The 17327-nt window shown below is 39.1% G+C and overlaps 2 protein-coding genes across 2 annotated transcripts; one reads left to right on the top strand and one right to left on the bottom strand.

Moving 5' to 3' along the window:
• Positions 1–931: 931 nt before the first annotated feature.
• calcrlb (calcitonin receptor-like b) lies at positions 932–6550 on the bottom strand. The gene is made up of 12 exons (XM_070930610.1): positions 6482–6550; positions 4799–4946; positions 4606–4716; positions 3848–3960; positions 3672–3763; positions 2994–3120; positions 2766–2919; positions 2622–2682; positions 2457–2523; positions 1598–1816; positions 1323–1364; positions 932–1138 (listed from the first exon to the last, which is right to left on the bottom strand). Exons 1-12 carry the CDS (start codon positions 6548–6550, stop codon positions 932–934), a joined length of 1410 nt encoding a protein of 469 aa, XP_070786711.1.
• A 3927-nt stretch (positions 6551–10477) lies between these two features.
• zswim2 (zinc finger, SWIM-type containing 2) lies at positions 10478–14418 on the top strand. Its single transcript, XM_070930896.1, has 9 exons — positions 10478–10627; positions 10723–10799; positions 11102–11142; positions 11508–11742; positions 12106–12357; positions 12504–12588; positions 12865–12947; positions 13091–13259; positions 13659–14418. Exons 1-9 carry the CDS (start codon positions 10478–10480, stop codon positions 14319–14321), a joined length of 1755 nt encoding a protein of 584 aa, XP_070786997.1. The 3' UTR covers positions 14322–14418.
• The last annotated feature ends 2909 nt before the right edge of the window (positions 14419–17327 follow it).

Raw genomic sequence — 17327 nt, 5'->3', positions numbered from 1 at the left:
GGCTGTCTAAATACAAAGTTGTAATTCATATTTTGCGCCTTGATATAGTTCATATTCATACACAATCAAATATATGTACAAATACAAGCAGTTTTCAGTCATATCTTCCTCTGACTTTCTCACAATGATCTCTCCAGCATTTTGGAATAATTAGCCTAAAGGAGCATTAACTTAAGAGATACTGCAGACGTGATGAGACAACGTGTTTCTGTAATTGTGAACCTCATTTTTTGTTTTTAACTTAGCTAAATGAAATAATACATAAATAGAAAAGCAGGAATGACATTTAGCAAAGCAAGCTAGCTGTTTATTTCTTCTTGTTTGTCTCTTTAAAACTTTAAATTTTGCCTCTCTGCCGACCTTTTGACCACCTTCTTTGCTAGTCAAGCTAGCCACGAGGCTAACTCCCAGCGACTCCATGATGTTTGCATTAACCAACGAGATTATTTCTGCCTGCCACAGAGTCATGTGCCTCCTAACTAAACTCTTTAAATTACATCAACCCTCAAAATGCCCCCCCAAAAAATTCTTAGCAAGATCATAACAGTCAGTCAGAGCAGCTTTGTGTTCACTGAGGGGTTTCCAAGTTTATGCCACACGATGCAAAAAAAGCATGAACTCCTTGTGTTCATGCTTTACATTGAGGCTGGCTGATTCATGGGGTCTTCCTTATGTCCGGAGAGCCTCTTTGAACATTTGTGGGATGCAAATAATGATGAAGAAACCGTGTCTTTGGTCTCAATCTCCTTCTGTTTTGGTGATATTCGTGAGAAAACTTCAAAAAAGTCAAATGTGTGAGTTTTTTTTTTGGCTGGGAGATGGAAAAAAACATCAAAGTAAAGAAAAGTTATTAAAAGTCATTAACAGTAGCATAACTCCAAGAAAACATCAATCTTCGTAACAAAGAAGCGGTGAGCGCCGAGGGCCAGCTTCACACGAAAGGGCTGTCCGATCTGAATATGTCCGAGTAGCTCTTTCCGTTCATGTGCTCGGTGTGGCTCTCGATGCTGTAGCAGCGGTGCACCTCTGTGAGCGACGACGCCACGTAGGAGGCCGAGCGGAAGAAGTCGGCGTTGGCGAACGTGCCGGGAAACTGCATCCGCTGCTGATTCCAGTGTCTCCGCAGGACGCTCTGGACCTGCAGGAAGAAACAAAGAGGAAGTAAAGAGGGTGGCAGGAAAAGAAGGCTATACGTTTGTGCTTCTCTAGAAAAGAGGACTGCAGTGAAGTTCTGCCACCCAACCGGATACTTTGTCAGGACTGGGTTTGGTTATTTTCAAATGAAATTTATTGAAAAATGTACTAATCAAGCTTTTACTCACCTCCCCGTTAAAGAAGCAGAATATTGTAGAAACCAACAGACCCTGCATGAGAAAATACACAAGATGGGAAATCCTTTAAGCTCAAGCAGCTGCACAAGGGCCTGCACTGTTTACAGTGCCACATGTTCATGCTCCTCTAGAAATATTTGGGATTTTAAACCACCATTGCAAGACTACTGGGGATATTGCCATTTGACAGTTATGCAACACGTCTAGAGCTTTTAATTTGGGTAAAACTAAATTGGTGGTTCGTATTTGGATACGTATGTAGTGACCTGGTAGTGCATGAGGATTTCCATGATGTACAGGTAGATCTCAAAGACCCAGTGATCCTGGGGCTTGTAGGGGAGCAGGACAAACTGGATGCCGAGCAGAGGGATGAGGATGAGGGTGGCTCTCACAGCCCTCATGTAGAGGCTGGACTCGGCCTGGTGAGTCACCCTCAGCTTGGTGATGAGAACCCGAACGATGTTCAGCAGGAAGAAGAGATTCACCTGGAATCAAGAAGGCACAAAGACAAAGAAAATGCCAGGATTTAAACCAAATTATTTAGAAAATACATTTTGGGAGATGAATGTGTTTGACTGGCCAAGAAAGTCACATGTCCTCAATCCAGTTGATGGTGTTTCACTTTCACGATGACCAGACTGAAGGCAAAAATCTCCCAAAAGTGAAGAAGTCTCTGGTCTTGACTGTGAAGTCCCGTGTTTATTTATCTTTTGTAATAATAATCGAGTTACTAAAGTTTTCAATAAATCTAGTGGAGTAAAAAGTACAATGTTTCCCTCTGACATATAGCATAAAATGGAAATACCTATTTAAGTATAATAATAAATATAAGTACTGTTACTCAAAATACAAAAAATAATACAGCTATTAATAATCAGAATCTATAAAGTAACTAGTAAGTAATGCAAAGTAAAAAGTACAATAATGGCTTCCAAAACGTGATGTGTAGATGTATAAAGTACCATAAAATGCAAACACTCAAGTAAAGTACAAGTACCTCAAAATTGTACTTTGACTCTAAAGGATTTGCAACCACATTTTATGTATGTTAACTTGTCAAAGCATGTATACTGTAGTCCACTGAGGCTGTAAATCTGGATGTCCCACCAGGGGTTCAGGACTTACCACCAACGCAGCGCAGATGGGGCCGTGGATAATGTACAGCAAGGAAGTATCTGAGCTGACCCAACATCTGCGAACACATGGATCAGATCATGGAAACGCATGACTCGAGTACAATATCATCTTGAGAAACGGTCACGTGTGGAGCTGATGATAGAGAAGGCTCACCTGTCGTTGTAGTAGCAGTGGCGTGCTATCGAGTGTATCACCGCCGGTACGAGTGGAAAACCTGCAAAAGCAAATAACATTTATGAGATTTGAGAGTAAGAGTGAAACATGCATAAAGAAATATCTACATGAATCCTCACTTACCCCACCCCAGCAGATAATACCACATGAGGTGCTGTTTTTCTGCAAACACTGCCACAACAATGAGAGTGTGCAGGTAGATGCCTTCGCAGAGCATCCAGAAGTAGTTACAGCTCAGCAGATACAGGTGGATGAACATGAGCAGCTTGCAGCTCGCCTGGCAGGAAAATGTCACTTAAGATTAAAAAGCCAAGTTATATCTGGAAAAACAGATGAAGTCAAATCACTCACAGAATCGTTGTACGTGTGTCCCTGTTTCTTTACGACTGTTGTGAGCCAGACGACCGTGATGACGGAGTTCAGCACGAATGAGAGGAAGAGGTTCTTGTGGAGGGTTATTCTCTGGCAGCTGAGACTCCTGCGGGCAGCCGAAGAGGAGTCCATATTTCAAGGCGAGACATAGATTTGCAGTGAAATTCAACAACTAGCTCAAACATTTTATATAAAAACTACCAATACAGGAAGTGTGAGCTTTATTAGAGCTCCTTAAAATCCCCTTTTCTGGTGTTCATCCACCGAGTTTAATCATTTAAAGTAGCTCCTGGAAGAAATGTTGAGTATCTGGAACCAACATTAAACTGACAAGACATTAACACTAATGATTTATTCATATTTATCACTCCTTCAGCCCTTATGGATTATTAAAAAGTGAGTCACACAGATTTATATTCTAATAAATCATATATTGAGTTATAAATGTAAATAAGGACATTTTTAGTTTGGACATCAAAGTTGTATAAACAGAAAGTCTTAATAAAACATCCAAGTTATACAAAAGTCGTGGATTTCACAACCTGGCAACTCAAAAGCCTGGAAATGTGGTATTAAAGCATCTTACCAATATGCTTTTCATATGTGTGACACTAAAAACACAAGGCTTCTAATACATTTAAAAATACAAACACTTACTTAAAATGGAAGAATATTCCCAATGATATGAGCAATGACACCAGCGACAGGCCGTGACCAATCATGACCAAGTAAAAGTGAGTCATTGCCGCCTACAAGAAAACAATGAATATAACTTCAGTCAAAGCTGCTTTACTGGATGTGGTGCCTTTATTATTGTCTTCATTCCTCCTTACTGTCCCATGATGCGTCTTGTTCGCTTTGCAGTTTGTGAAGTTTGTCCACGTCCTGTTGCTCTCTGGGTGGCGTCCCCACTCGCCCGTCTCTGTGCACACTTTAGACGCCACCGCTGTTAACACATTTGAGATTTAGGCATCAGGTGTGACGCTAATCTAAATATCTTATTAAAGTTATAGTTCAACCTTTTGGGAAACACTCACTTTCTTTTTGAATGCTCTTTGAGAGAGATAAGATTGATACCACTCTTGTGGCGTACAGAGCTAGAGTAGCCTAGCTTAGCATAGCAAAGCAAAACAGCTAGCCAACATGTAACCCTCCCTGAAACCATCATTTTACATTTGTGTTTGTATACAGATTAAACAAATGAGATACAATTTGCTAAATAGTGACATAGCCTTTTGCTAGATGCTTTTAAACTAAAGTGAGGCTAGGGTTTCTATGCTAATCTTTATGCTAAGCTAAGCACGTACTTAACATTCAGACATAAGAGTGGTATCAATCTTCACATCGAACTCTCGAAGAAAGGGAACAAATAGTTTATTTAAATATAATTTTATACTAGAAATGAAGCTTTAAAAACAGAAAGTTAAACTTAATTATTGCAGATACGAGGGTCTTTTTATTCTCCAAGTTGGTAATTGTCCAAACTTATTGCCAGTTTGATCGTCTCACTAAAATATTAAGGTTAAGGAAGCTAGTAATGGTTCATGTATTGTTGCTGGATTAACTCATCACACATGGCAAAGAAGTTTACCATGAGGGTCAAAGTCTTTGTAGTAGTCTGGACAGCTCTGCTCTGTTAGGCCGACTTCAGTTGCATCCCAGCACAGCCACCCATCCCACGTTGTGTTGCACTCTGGCCCTACTGACAGCACAGGACACAGTAATATTTAAGAGTGCAATGGTAAAAAGTTCTATGAAAAACAGGCTTTTTGAGATCTTCTCACCTATTTTTGTCTTGCGGTGCGATTCTTTCACAATGCGCTGGAAACATTCGTACTGGGCCATGGCGATTTGGTTCCTCGTCGACTGATGCTCGCCCTGATGATTCACGTGCTCCTGGTAGTCGTCTTCAGGGCTTGCCCCCACGAGCAGCTGAGATTGTGAAAAGTCAGCATGCAAACACACAAACATACAAAAAGGAGACCGCCGCTGTCAAGCAAGCTCTAACAAACATGAATTTAAGATAAAATACACAAGATAATTTTAATGCCATTCATATTTCAGTCAGTTTGATGTCTGATGCTGCACCAGCAGCTACACACTGAACAACATGGAGGTAACTCTGTTTCTTCAGTTTAGGTTTCTCACTCAAAATACACAAACGACTGGACACAGATTTTGGTTTCATATAACACTCTTTTTTTCATTTTATTAGCAGTTTTTCGTTTTATTAGCAGTTTTTGACAGCACAGTTGTTTATTTCAAGTGCACACATTTAGTTAACTTTCGTAGTCAGCTTTGCTATATTGGTTTTATTAACTCAAGTTACTGAATTGTTGAAGTTAATTCAGTTTTCTTTGAGTTACTGGGTCGTGGGGTTTGCTGCTGCAGTTGTCTGGCTGGCCATCTAAAGGAGTCTCTGCTGCCTGAGACTTGTTTAAATAGTGTTTATTGTTAATTGGACTGTACCATATTCCTCCTACAGCATGGGGAGAGGCGGCGATTTCTAGTTTGATTTTTGTTATTGTTTCCTTCACAGTTGACATAGTTGATATATTGGTTTCATTATTTTTCCTTAGTTAATATTAGGAGGTGCTTTACTGGCATGTTTTGTGGTTATTGTAGTTTGTTTAATGGTTATGTTGGTCTTAGTCTCTCCCCTTTGCGTCAAAATGGCTCAATCAGCCAGTATGTATATTTCCCCCCTTGTTCATCAGGTCAGTTTATGTCGCTCAGTTCTGTTTAGTTTACGTGACTTGACTGGTTTTTATCAGAAATATTACTTTTTGTAAATAAAGGAAAAAAACCTGTCTCTCTAGTCTACCAGCTGACAAGAGCTAAGAGTCAGAAGTTATTACATAAGTGGCATCAAGATTTTGACATTTACAAGGCAGTCTAATGAGTGATGCTTTCAAGTTGCATTATGGGAAATGTAGGATCAATATCAGGACTTAAAAAGTTAGCATATCTCAGCCTCTGCTGCTTCAGTGTTTTACCACTTTTCTTTTAAAGTACAATACTCACTGGAGTATCCCTTTAAATACAGCACCAGGACCAATCAAATAAAGAGTTTGAAATGACAGGAAGGGACTGAGTGCTGCTTTTTAGAAGCTAATAGGTTGTAAGAACTGTAGAAATTTAGCAATGGCTATAAACAGTCTAAAAGCAGGAGATCATACACAGATTTAAGTTTGATCTAATGTCACCAATTCCAGGAAATACAGAAACAAAAACAGTATCTAAAAGGATAAAATAAAAAATCTTTGGTTGAGAAACCTGTTGTAAATGTTAATACCCTGTAGCAACAGCTGCTTGTCACTTTTGTTTAAGAACATTTTTGAAGTTCTTGATCTAATGAACTTGCTATGGTGAAGACTGCTTCTCTTGAGTCATGTGAAGGCGACATGTTTGGCTAAAAACAGCATATTTCAGGCGAAAAAACGGCACAGTTCAGATACAACAGCTACCTTATTGAGGGCGCACAGGATCAGGAGGAACATGAAGCGATCAGCACGATCCATCTGCGCTCCGATCATCACGGGTGTTCTGAGGAAGGTGGAAAGGAAAAGCATAAGACTTAATCATCTGTTTCTTTACAAGGAAAGAATAGACACTTGGACAAAGGATACACATGCAGCATTCACTCCTACTTCTGTTTCATTGGAAGTTATTTTTAATGCGATTTGGAGGAACAGGTAAAAATTTTAGCACTATCCAAAATAGTTTCCCCCCAGAGCTCGATAAGAAAAACGCTTCCTGAGTTGCAGCAGCTGCTAACGTGATCCAACACACGATGTGTTGACAGGAGCTGAAACCCCAGTTCACGTGCTCTGTGCCGTCACACCCACGGTACAATCCTACATCAGAAAATCTGCATATTGTATTTTTACAGTTTAAATTTCTTTGTACATTTTTGTTTGACTTGATGATGGAAACAAAGGTAGTTTATTACAACTGACCACTGAATCAAACTCTATACTTTACAATTCTTTTGAACGACGTCCAGTTCCCTAACCTTTGCCCTAATTAAAAGTCACGTAAACAAAACAGTGCAACTCCAATCCCATGTTTTTAATTGGATTTGTAAAGGCAGGTCTCCCCTTTTTGGACGTCAGGGTTACAGATTTGACCTTTTGCTTCCTCTGTACCCCACAGCTTCCTTCCTGCCAGCTTTTTATGCATGATGAGCAAGTTTAACCAAAGTTTAGCCAAAAGACATCAATACGGCAAATACAGTAAGAGCATGTGCTGCAAACTCGCTTACATACAGTTCCATAATAACCAAGCCACAATAGATTAGCAGTAACAGTGGCAATGACAGAGGTTGTGTTGGCACTGTTACTGTCTTAATTTAAGTCCCCGTCACTCTTTCTCTCATATAAAATTGTTTTATTTTTATATAATTTAATTTCTGGATTTTCGGGATTCGTGATGAGCTACACCTTCTCCAGCCACTGTTTTTAAAAAGTTTTCAGTGATGAACTGAAATGCCTTTGCTTTATTGTACGAGGAAAGTTTAATTCCAAAAACAAATACGCCCTTCAATCTACAAAGCAATCAATACAAAAAATATCAATATCATCATGAGGCTCAAAGGTTCTTGGTTTAAAATAGTAACAGAGGCTAGATGTTTTATATGTTTTAAAATGATAAATATTGGCATCGGCTATTAGGAGTGCTACTGTTTTTTTTAAATTAAAATATATTATTTATTCAATGTTTTTTCCATAGATACAAGAGTACATAATGGACCTACAGCCTGAGCTAGTTTACAACAATTGTCCCTTCATAGGCTTGTATACACATACAAACAACAAGAAAACACTACAAAATACAATAAAAATCAATAAAATCTTTGTGGAAATCGCCTGATCGTGACAACAAACTTCTAAGGAGTCCAAACCCTCCAAAGGAGGTTTTGATGAAGGATGAAGATTCATATTTGCACATTAGTTTAACACATTTATCATATTTAGTTTCATAATAATGTAGCAGTGGTGAGATCTTGTTTAAATGGTGTCTTACTTTCTTATGTACCTACAGAGTGTTAAGCTCCATGACTACAGCTTAAAATCAACACCACATTCCTTTAGTCTAAATTCAGCGGTCTTATTTCTGCTACAGCATTATTATTTTGTAACGTAACAATCGAACTCTGTCCTCTCAGTCATGCTACAGTATGTTTCTCATTTGGAATAAAAAACAGTTCATAAACTTTATTAATTTCCAACTCCCCCGACTGCTATTTCAGGAAATCTTTGACAGTTTATAGGATTAATATATTGTTGAACACACCCAAAGACACACAGTATATCTCTGTAATGGCCCATAACGACACTTAATAACTCAAAGTGAAGTTACTCCCTTACTGTGAGGGCCATCTGTACCAGTACAGTATTTACACACTTTACCATGTGAAGTAGCTTTTATTAGAAACACATTGGTCTAGGAAATCCTATTTCACCACTGTATGTACGCCATGTGGGCAGATTTTTCTTGTTAGGTGGGACAGGACTGCAGGTTGGTTGAGCTTATTCATCATATTGCAAACATTATTTTGCTGAAATCAGGAAATATGTGGCTCAAATTTAGGAACTGTCTCTCAATACCTTAGCACTCCACTGCCTGGAGACCTAAATATATAGTAAGTGAAATATGAGTTCATGTGAGTAGCCTTCTATATGTGGTATACGTGAATTTGCTCACTCTTTAATACTCATGTAAAGAGGCAGGTAAGTATCGAGGAAATCAGTTTTTCACCCCCTGGAAAAATATTACTCTTTTCTTACCTTGCCAACTGCAAAGTTAAAAGATACCTTGTTTGCACGTTTTAATAAAATATATTTTAACCTATGTTTTTGTTTCTCTACTCTGTAACATCTTTATGTGCATGTGTGCGTCCCTGTTTTCTATGTGCCCTGAAAAACATAGTCTGAAGTTTAACATTTCTAGTTCAATGTGACATTCGAAAATTAACATTTGACCTGTTTTCAGCACCGTAACCACGGCAGTGCTTGACCAGTAATCACAGTCTACATGCTGACAAACTGTAAGTATTAAGAAACATACCTTTGCAGGAGAAGAAAATAATAAAGCACAGTGTTTGCCACTTCTTGAAAAGTAATCCTTCTGTTTGAGAGTTTTTGGAGGAAAAGAAAAACACTGTTTTTTGTGATTTTTCAAGAGTAGTCCTTCAGTGTGTGTTTCACACCAGAGTCAGAGGCGACACTGAGCTGTCCTGATGAAAACTGACTGGGGCTGTGGATGACATCACATGCTTGCCTTTTGTGGAGGCAGACAGAGGGACATCCCTACATTGTAATGGGCATTACAAAGTGTTGATATAACTGATAACCATTAAATTGTATAATTTATAGTATGTATAATGTATGATATAAAGTAAACTTGGCTGTTGATCTTTAGGGTTTGAGTTCTGTAAATCACAAGCGACTTGAATTTACTTTATTGTTTAGCTGCTGTTGCTCAATGTGCCTGTGTAGTGGCTGTTATACTAATACTACTGCTGATAATATTCATTAACATTAACAGTAAAAAAAAGACCACTAATAATCCTATTAGGTCAACATGGTGAGCCCACCCAAAATATTGGCCTGGCTGTGAAATATATAATAAATATACAGTATATTATTCAAAAGGGATTATTTTTCATTATATAGCTGCTGCGAATCTGGCAGTATAAAACGGACCAATCAGCAAGAGGATTTCTATTCCTTAGCAACGGCGCCCTCTGCAGGGTAACAGTCAGGTTACCATGGCTACGGCGTTCTACAACGTTGCTCTGCCAAGTGAATGAGTTGCGGCTCGTCTTTCGGAATTTACCGACAAATGCAGGTACTTTTTGAGGTGTGTACTCCTCCTGAGGTAAGTGTATTAACCCGAAAGAGTTTGGCGTTTGTTTCAACGCTTCCCAAAAGATACGGAGGTCTCAACAGACTGCATTAACCGGAAGTCGTGAAAATACGTAAGCTAACGTTAGTTAAATTAGCCCAATTATTGTTAAGCTAGCCACGTAATGTCAACCGTCGTTTCGCTGTGTTCAAATTGGACGTGCGGCTAACGTTTCGAGCTATATCCTGGTACAGTCATATTCATACAAGTCGTGAAGACTAAGTAGCTAGCTACCTGTCCTGACTACCTGCTCGTATCTAAACAGCCAAATGCAAGGTGTATCCTGGTGTCTTCTAAAAGGTGGTGAGCCTGAAAAGTATTTGTTTAAGTACAACTATAGCTTTGCATGTACTCAATGAACGAAGGTCCAGGTAAAAACTTTTATTACATAGCTACTATTTCTTCTATTATTGACCAACTTTATAACTGTATGGTGGGGATGGTCCAGGTGTTATATAACATTTAACCTCCTAGCAGTTTTAGATACCATGTGCCCTCATTTCCATTATTACAGGGTAGATGATTGATAAATATCTTTATTCTGCAGTGAGAGGATGTTCAGGAAAACTGTCTGGAGGAACACAGTCAGTGATGCTGTGAGTTTCCACCAAGACCAAGCCCTCAACACAACTGTATTTCTCCTGAAATCCTTCGGCCCCACAGGATTTCTGCTCAGAGAGGACGGAGAGGCCAGGACCTTAAAGGTAAATTATTCTGTTATTCAGGATGCAGATTGCTGAAAATACCCCAAAATGTGTGTATCCTTACTCCAACATGTTGTCTTGATCATGTTGTTCAGGTGTGCTTGGGTGACCCACATACGTGCACTTGTCCTGTGTTCATCAAGGAGCAGGAGCCATGCAAACACATCTGCTGGTATCAGAAACACACAGAAAAAGATTAACATGCCAGGAGGTTTTAGCCAATGATATTTCCCAAGGTCCCTTTTATATTGTTTTGGAAAACCATGGATATTTTGACATTTCGATGTAATAACTGGGATTGGGTATCTAGTCTCAGATTTGGACACTGACCAAATTGTGTCTGTAAAAATAAGTTGGATTATTAGTGTTGTTTACTTTTTTGATCAGACATTTTATGTTTATGTATTAGTATGTATTCACTATTATATGAGCACTACTAACTGTATAATAAACCTCTAATCTTTATCATTACAGGGTTTTACTTCGGAAATTCAAACTACCCAGAGAACATGAATGTAAGTTGTTTTGATAAATTGTTTTTATTTTTACACTGATTGCATACGGTACCAACTCAGATACATTGTTAAAAAATGTGAAAAGAGACTTAATAATTACTAGTTTACGGTTTAGTTTAGTTTTGGTTCTTTGAGACCTGAGTTGATTGGTTTGTGACACATTGAAAATTACATTTAGCTTCAGAGCAGTGATACAATTCCTTCTAAACATGTCTTATATGGACATCACCATGCTGATTTAATAGATCAGACTAGCACATATTTTAAGTTTAACTCTGGAACCTTTCCTGTGTAGTTTGCAGCAGTTTGCAACCTTGTACATGTGCTCCGGTTGACATGCAATGTCAAAAATAACTCTGCTCTAGATTCATTTCAGCATGGACTTGTGGAGAGGCAGATCTTGGAGGTGCTCCATGGTTTACACCAAACCAAAGCCCACCGGATGGAAAATGATCCTTCTGCTGCTTCTAGGACCCTGAGCCAACCAGTCGTGGGCCAGGAGGCTGGAAGTGTCTGCCGGAAAGTGATCCAAGCCCAGGATGTGTGTCCCATCTGTCAAGAAGAGCTGCTGGAGAAAAAACAGCCGGTGTCTTTCTGCAGGTGTGTAGGCGGCTGTGGTCGGATTGGGGTCGATGTTTCACACACTGTTATTGTTTCAGTACGGTCATGTTTCACAATGATGTAAGATCTTTTAGTCAACTTTTGTTGCACTACTGGCCAGAACATGACCCCATGAGGCATTATCTGTCCCAATACAGCACATCCAGCTGTTGACATACAGTATGTTTGGAGGAAACCACCAGCACAGATTTTCGGATGTTGTAAAATTAGGTTCAAATCTCCTGATATTCCCAGAGGAGGACATTTCATTCAAACACAAAGAAATGATGTAGAAAATGTTTATTTTCAGCCTTGTGGAGACAGATTTTCGGTGCTCTCATGTGCTGTCCTTGTCTCTTCCAGGTTCGGATGTGGCAATAATGTCCACATTTCTTGCATGAAGGTGTGGGCGGATCACCAGAGACTCTCAGACAGGGAAGAAACAGTGAAGTGCCCTTTGTGCAGGGAGGACTTCAGCTCTTTGAAGTTACTCCAGGAGCAGGTGAAAAACGCAGCAGCGCTCTTCACTGCTGCTGAAAGAGAGAAGCCGGACAAACACCTGGGGGTTCTCTGTCACAGCTGCCGGATCTGCCCTGTCACTGGAAAATGTTTCAAGTAAGCAGTCATAACTCAGTGCTCTGCATTGTACACTTCAATCACTGTATTTACAGGATAGCAATTGGCAGTATACTGTAATGAACATACCGTGGTGTATTTTAAGTTATTGTAATTTTCTAGTCATGCTGTTATCATCTTTTCAGGTGCACGGTCTGCAGTTACTTCTATCTATGTGAGGACTGCTCAAAGAAAGGCTGCCACCCACAGCATCCATTCGCTTCACGCACAGTAAGCTACCTAAATTCAGCTTTGAAATAATACTTGCGCTGCATCAGCTAATCTCCCACCTCAGGCCTCAAGCGTTAGAAAAAAAGCAATGATTCAGATAACACTAAACTTTGCAGTGGTCTTAATGCCACATGTTGCAGTAATACACTGTAAATATCTAATGAAACCGGCCATTGTCAATTTAATTGTAATATTTCAAGCATTTCTGACAGTTATCCGAGAGTATAACTGCTGCTATAAGGAGCTAAATAAAAGCTCTAACTAAACCTCAAACAGAAAAGGAGAGAAAAGTGGCACCTTGTGGCAGAAGACCTGAGTGATGAACCAAGGGGAGCGACCTCTCTGCCAGCAAACAACAGGTGAGTTCTTGAATACACTCAGAAAATCATTTTTATCTTTAGTAGGTGAAGGTGGCCACATTCACTCTGCAAAGATGTCTTAGAATAACTGTTTACTGATAATATGCTAATTTCTGCTCATTATTTCCCATCTCGCTGCACAGCATCATCCCTGTAGCTGCAGACCCTCTACCAGAAAATGTGTTAGAGTGTCTACCTATGGTCAGGGTGAGATCGGGGTCTGGGCTCTTGCATGAGGGACAGCAGTGTCGGATCTGTCTGCAGGATTTTCGCCTGGGTCAGCGCGTCCGAACTCTGCCCTGCCATCACAAGGTAAGACTTTTCACTGTGTGCTTATTATCTTAAAGTCAGCATAAAATCACATCAGATCAAACCAATGTTTATGATATTATTTCAGGTTGTGTTTCGATACACAGAAATCCTAATTCTAACCAAAGTGGGCAAAGCTCAATACTAAATCAGAGGAAATTCAAATATTCTTTTCTAACTTAATTCTAATCCAAGAACTCAATACTCAGTCTATTTTTCTTCTTTATCTGTGAAGTACATCAAGTTACTTACAGCTTATCAGAACCCAGACTGCTGAGAAGATATATTATAACTATAAAACTATAAAATCATAATGGTTTAAACAAATGTAATGCAAAGAACTTTACAGAATCCCCTCCTCTCTCGCCCTTCCCCTCTCACGTGTTCGCACACACACTTCAGTTCCACACAGAGTGTGTGGACGGGATCCTGCGGAAGTCGAACGCCTGCCCCTTGGATGGATATGTCATTTATAACCCCTTGACTTGGAGAACCAGTGAGAGGAAGACCTTCCCTAAGTTGGCCTCCTGCCTTTTCAGTGACTGTGCCAAACGACCAGAAAACCACTTAAAGGATCTTTTTATTCCAGGTGTGGCACTTTGGGACAGGAACACTAAAGTCACTCCCTCACACGGTTCTCTTAACTTAGAGGTGCTAACAGACTCTGCAGTAACTTTAAACACCCCTCAAAAGTCAATAACTGACAGGTTTCAAGGCTTGTGCATAGCTACAAAAGACACCGTGACGAAGGGAGGAAAAAATACATTTGACTCAAGTGCACGTTCCTCAAAAAAGACAGCGAGAAAACACAGCCCTGTTTCACCTGACAGGTGTGCTACAGTGACAAAAATCAAAGAGCAACCACACCTGAACCTTTTTGTAGGTTTGTGGAGACCTGAGTCAGACCACACGGCTACAGTGGCATTTCCTGCCAGGCGAGCTAGACTGCAACCCAAAAGGATAGGCATGGTAACCATTAAAGATACAAACAACAGGCTCATTTCAGAGCTAAGAATGGCTGGAGTCTTAATCAACACACAGCATCAGAGGAAGACAGAGAGTTAAAATATGTTTTTTAATGTTTGATCTTACATGGGTTGAATGTTTAAGGTGTCAGTTATCTGCACTTTTTGACCTTTTAGTGTTTAGTGGAAGAAGTCAATTAGTAAACATGTGTAACCCTTCAAAAGAAAGTAAATCTGAAATATATCTGAAATATTAATTTTGTGTTTGTGTCATTTGCTAAAATTACATTTCTACATAATCAAATATATGTTTCAAAGTTGAAACTAAAACTTCGTCACAACATGTGTGTGTAATCTGGAATAGCCCAATTCATTCTTAAATTATTATTATTTTGAGGTCACCTATTTAGTGTCCGACCAACTGTGAAATATGTTCGTAAATTCTTGAGTTATGGCCAGAAACCTGCTTTGTGAGGTCACAGTGACCTTTGACCTTTGACCACCAAATTCTAATCAGTTCATCCTTGAATCCAACTGAATGTTTATGTCAAATTTGAAGAAATTCCCTCAAAAATCGTTCCTGAGATAACGCATGGACGAGAATGGGACAGACAACCTGAAAACACAACAAATAAACATTAACAATAATTAACAATAATTGGTATCAAGTAAGTTTATTAATTTAGTGCACAAAAAGGCAAGACTAATAACACTACCATCGTTACAGAGGTAAACACAAGAGGTGCCCATTTCGGAGGAAACAAAAGCCCATGAGTTTCAATGGCGAGACACAAGAGGAGCACACTATAGAACACATTAAAATCAATACAAATACATTCAGCGAGATCACTTTAAAACGGGAGTGGCAGTAGGTTTGGTTTGCTTGTCAAGATTCATCAGCACAACGTGTTCACAAGCTACCCCTCCATTTTGCTGTGTAAGCTGGGACATAATGTGTGTCAAGCTGATGGATAGCAGGAGAAAGTATTTTCATTTGTAAGCATACTGAATGATTAAGTGCTCAATTTGTTGCTACATTTAAAATTACAAAGCTCAGGCTTCTTGTACACTCCCTTGAAAAGACACTCGCTCTTTAGGCTAACCTTAAAAAATTCTGATTGATAACACATGTCATATGCCACTGGCTCATTCAACCATTCACTGCACCTTTGCTTTTAGATGGAGGGAAAAACAGCACAACATGGAGTTAAATCACAGCCACATAACACATAAAATGTTGATTTACTATATACATACAAAAGAACACATGAATGTAGCTACAGAAACGAGCTTTTTACATACAAAGTGAACTCATCTCTGAGAATTTTTACAGTATGACGGAAGACTAAATATGGCAAAATTGTGGCTGCAAAGTTTTAAAGTTGAATTTATGGTAAATATTGCTAGTAAAGTGTTTTGCCAAACTTTATTGTGGATGGCCAATGATATTAGTATTCAGTATTGTATTGTTGCTTTTGTTGTTGTCGTATTTACACACAGAAAATTCAATAGGTTTCTGGGAATGCTGTGTGCCAGTGTAACAAATGGGCACATATTAAAGTGTGGTGTGCTTTATTTGACTCAAGACAAAAGCTGGCATGTCAATTAGTAGAGGACAGATATGAAACGCAGGCGTTCATGTGACAAAACACTAGTTACAGCTGAGGCTGATGGGAATTCATTTTGTAAGAATTCAGTCAAACTTAAGTATTGGACAAACTGACATTTTGACCTGATGGTGGTTCTAGCTGAAAAGTTTCACCAAAGTTATTACAATTCATCCTGAAGGGGGGGCCAAATTTCATGGCAATCCATTCAATAGTTGTTTGCACACAAAACCACAAATGTCAACCTCATGGTGGCGCTAGAGGAAAAAGAATGCCTGTGCAAAATTTGACCATATGTTCAGCACCGTTATTTTTAAACTTTCAATTGAAAAATTTGTTTAAAACCCATCTTTCTTTCTTGAGTAATATCTCTCAATACAAAATGAAGTAATCCCATAGTCATGTTGATCAGGAAGTAAATATATTTTTGTCAAGTGTTAGGAGGTTTGGGAATACAGGTTGTGAAAGCAAAAACTCCAAGGCACCGAATTTATGTTGCAAAGAAAATTATTACAAGGGAAAATACTGTATGTAATTAAAAAAGAAAACAATAATAATGCAAAACTTTGGGGGAAACTACGCAGGTTTTGGCCTCCTTAACTTAATATTTACTTAACATATCAAATAGTTCCCTCAGAGCTGTGCACCCCTCCAACAAAGCAGTTGTTTCAGACAGGCAATCTGAACTGTCCCATACTCTCTAGTCACACTAATGAATCCCATAAAACAAACCTTGACATGTTTTAGTGCCCATAATCATAGTGTAGAAGTCCTGGGCTGGTATTGTTGTAATAGTTCCTTACAGCAGTTACAGTTGGCAGCACAACACAGAGTCTCCTTCCAAGACCAGACAATGAAATGAATCATTCAGTCACCAAGTAATCTAACAGCTATGATGGCTTAATGTAATGCTCTACAGTAAAAATATTTTCATACACACAAGGAAACATTCATTTTCATGCATTCTAAAGTAATCGTAGGTTTAAAACCTTGAATATCAGCTGTGATAACTTCAAAATGGCAGCTTAGCTTTGCAATGTACATCAGGGTTTTACTCCGATATATAAAGGAGTATTTCATGTGAGTTCAAAACTTGAATTTTCTGACAGAGCTGAATCCAATAATGACATAACTGAATCTTTTAATGAACCCCAGAGTCTCTTTTGAAGTAAAATGAGGGAGATCAAAACAGGATGTCAGCACTGCAAACCGGGTAAGCTTCTATTTCTTATTTAATTTACAGCAGGCATTTATGGTGAGGATAAGTGCACTACACATAGACCTGTATCTGTGTCCATCCTGCAAACTCGCCAGATTTTACTAACTATAGACAAATCCTGTGCCTTTATGTAATCATATCTAATGATTACAGGCAGTAAGAAGGCACCCTCTATAATGCCAGTGCTGGGGACTATGGGATATCGTGTTCACACGGACATTTTGCTGTGAAGAATCTCGCTGGTGATCTTCAGATTCGGGAGAATGAAAGAACATGGTGC

This window comes from Enoplosus armatus, chromosome 24, assembly GCF_043641665.1.
Source record: "Enoplosus armatus isolate fEnoArm2 chromosome 24, fEnoArm2.hap1, whole genome shotgun sequence".
In the NCBI taxonomy this organism is placed as follows: domain Eukaryota; kingdom Metazoa; phylum Chordata; class Actinopteri; order Centrarchiformes; family Enoplosidae; genus Enoplosus; species Enoplosus armatus.
The sequence above is the reverse complement of the archived record's forward strand: the minus strand, read 5'-3'. Positions and strand labels throughout refer to the sequence as shown.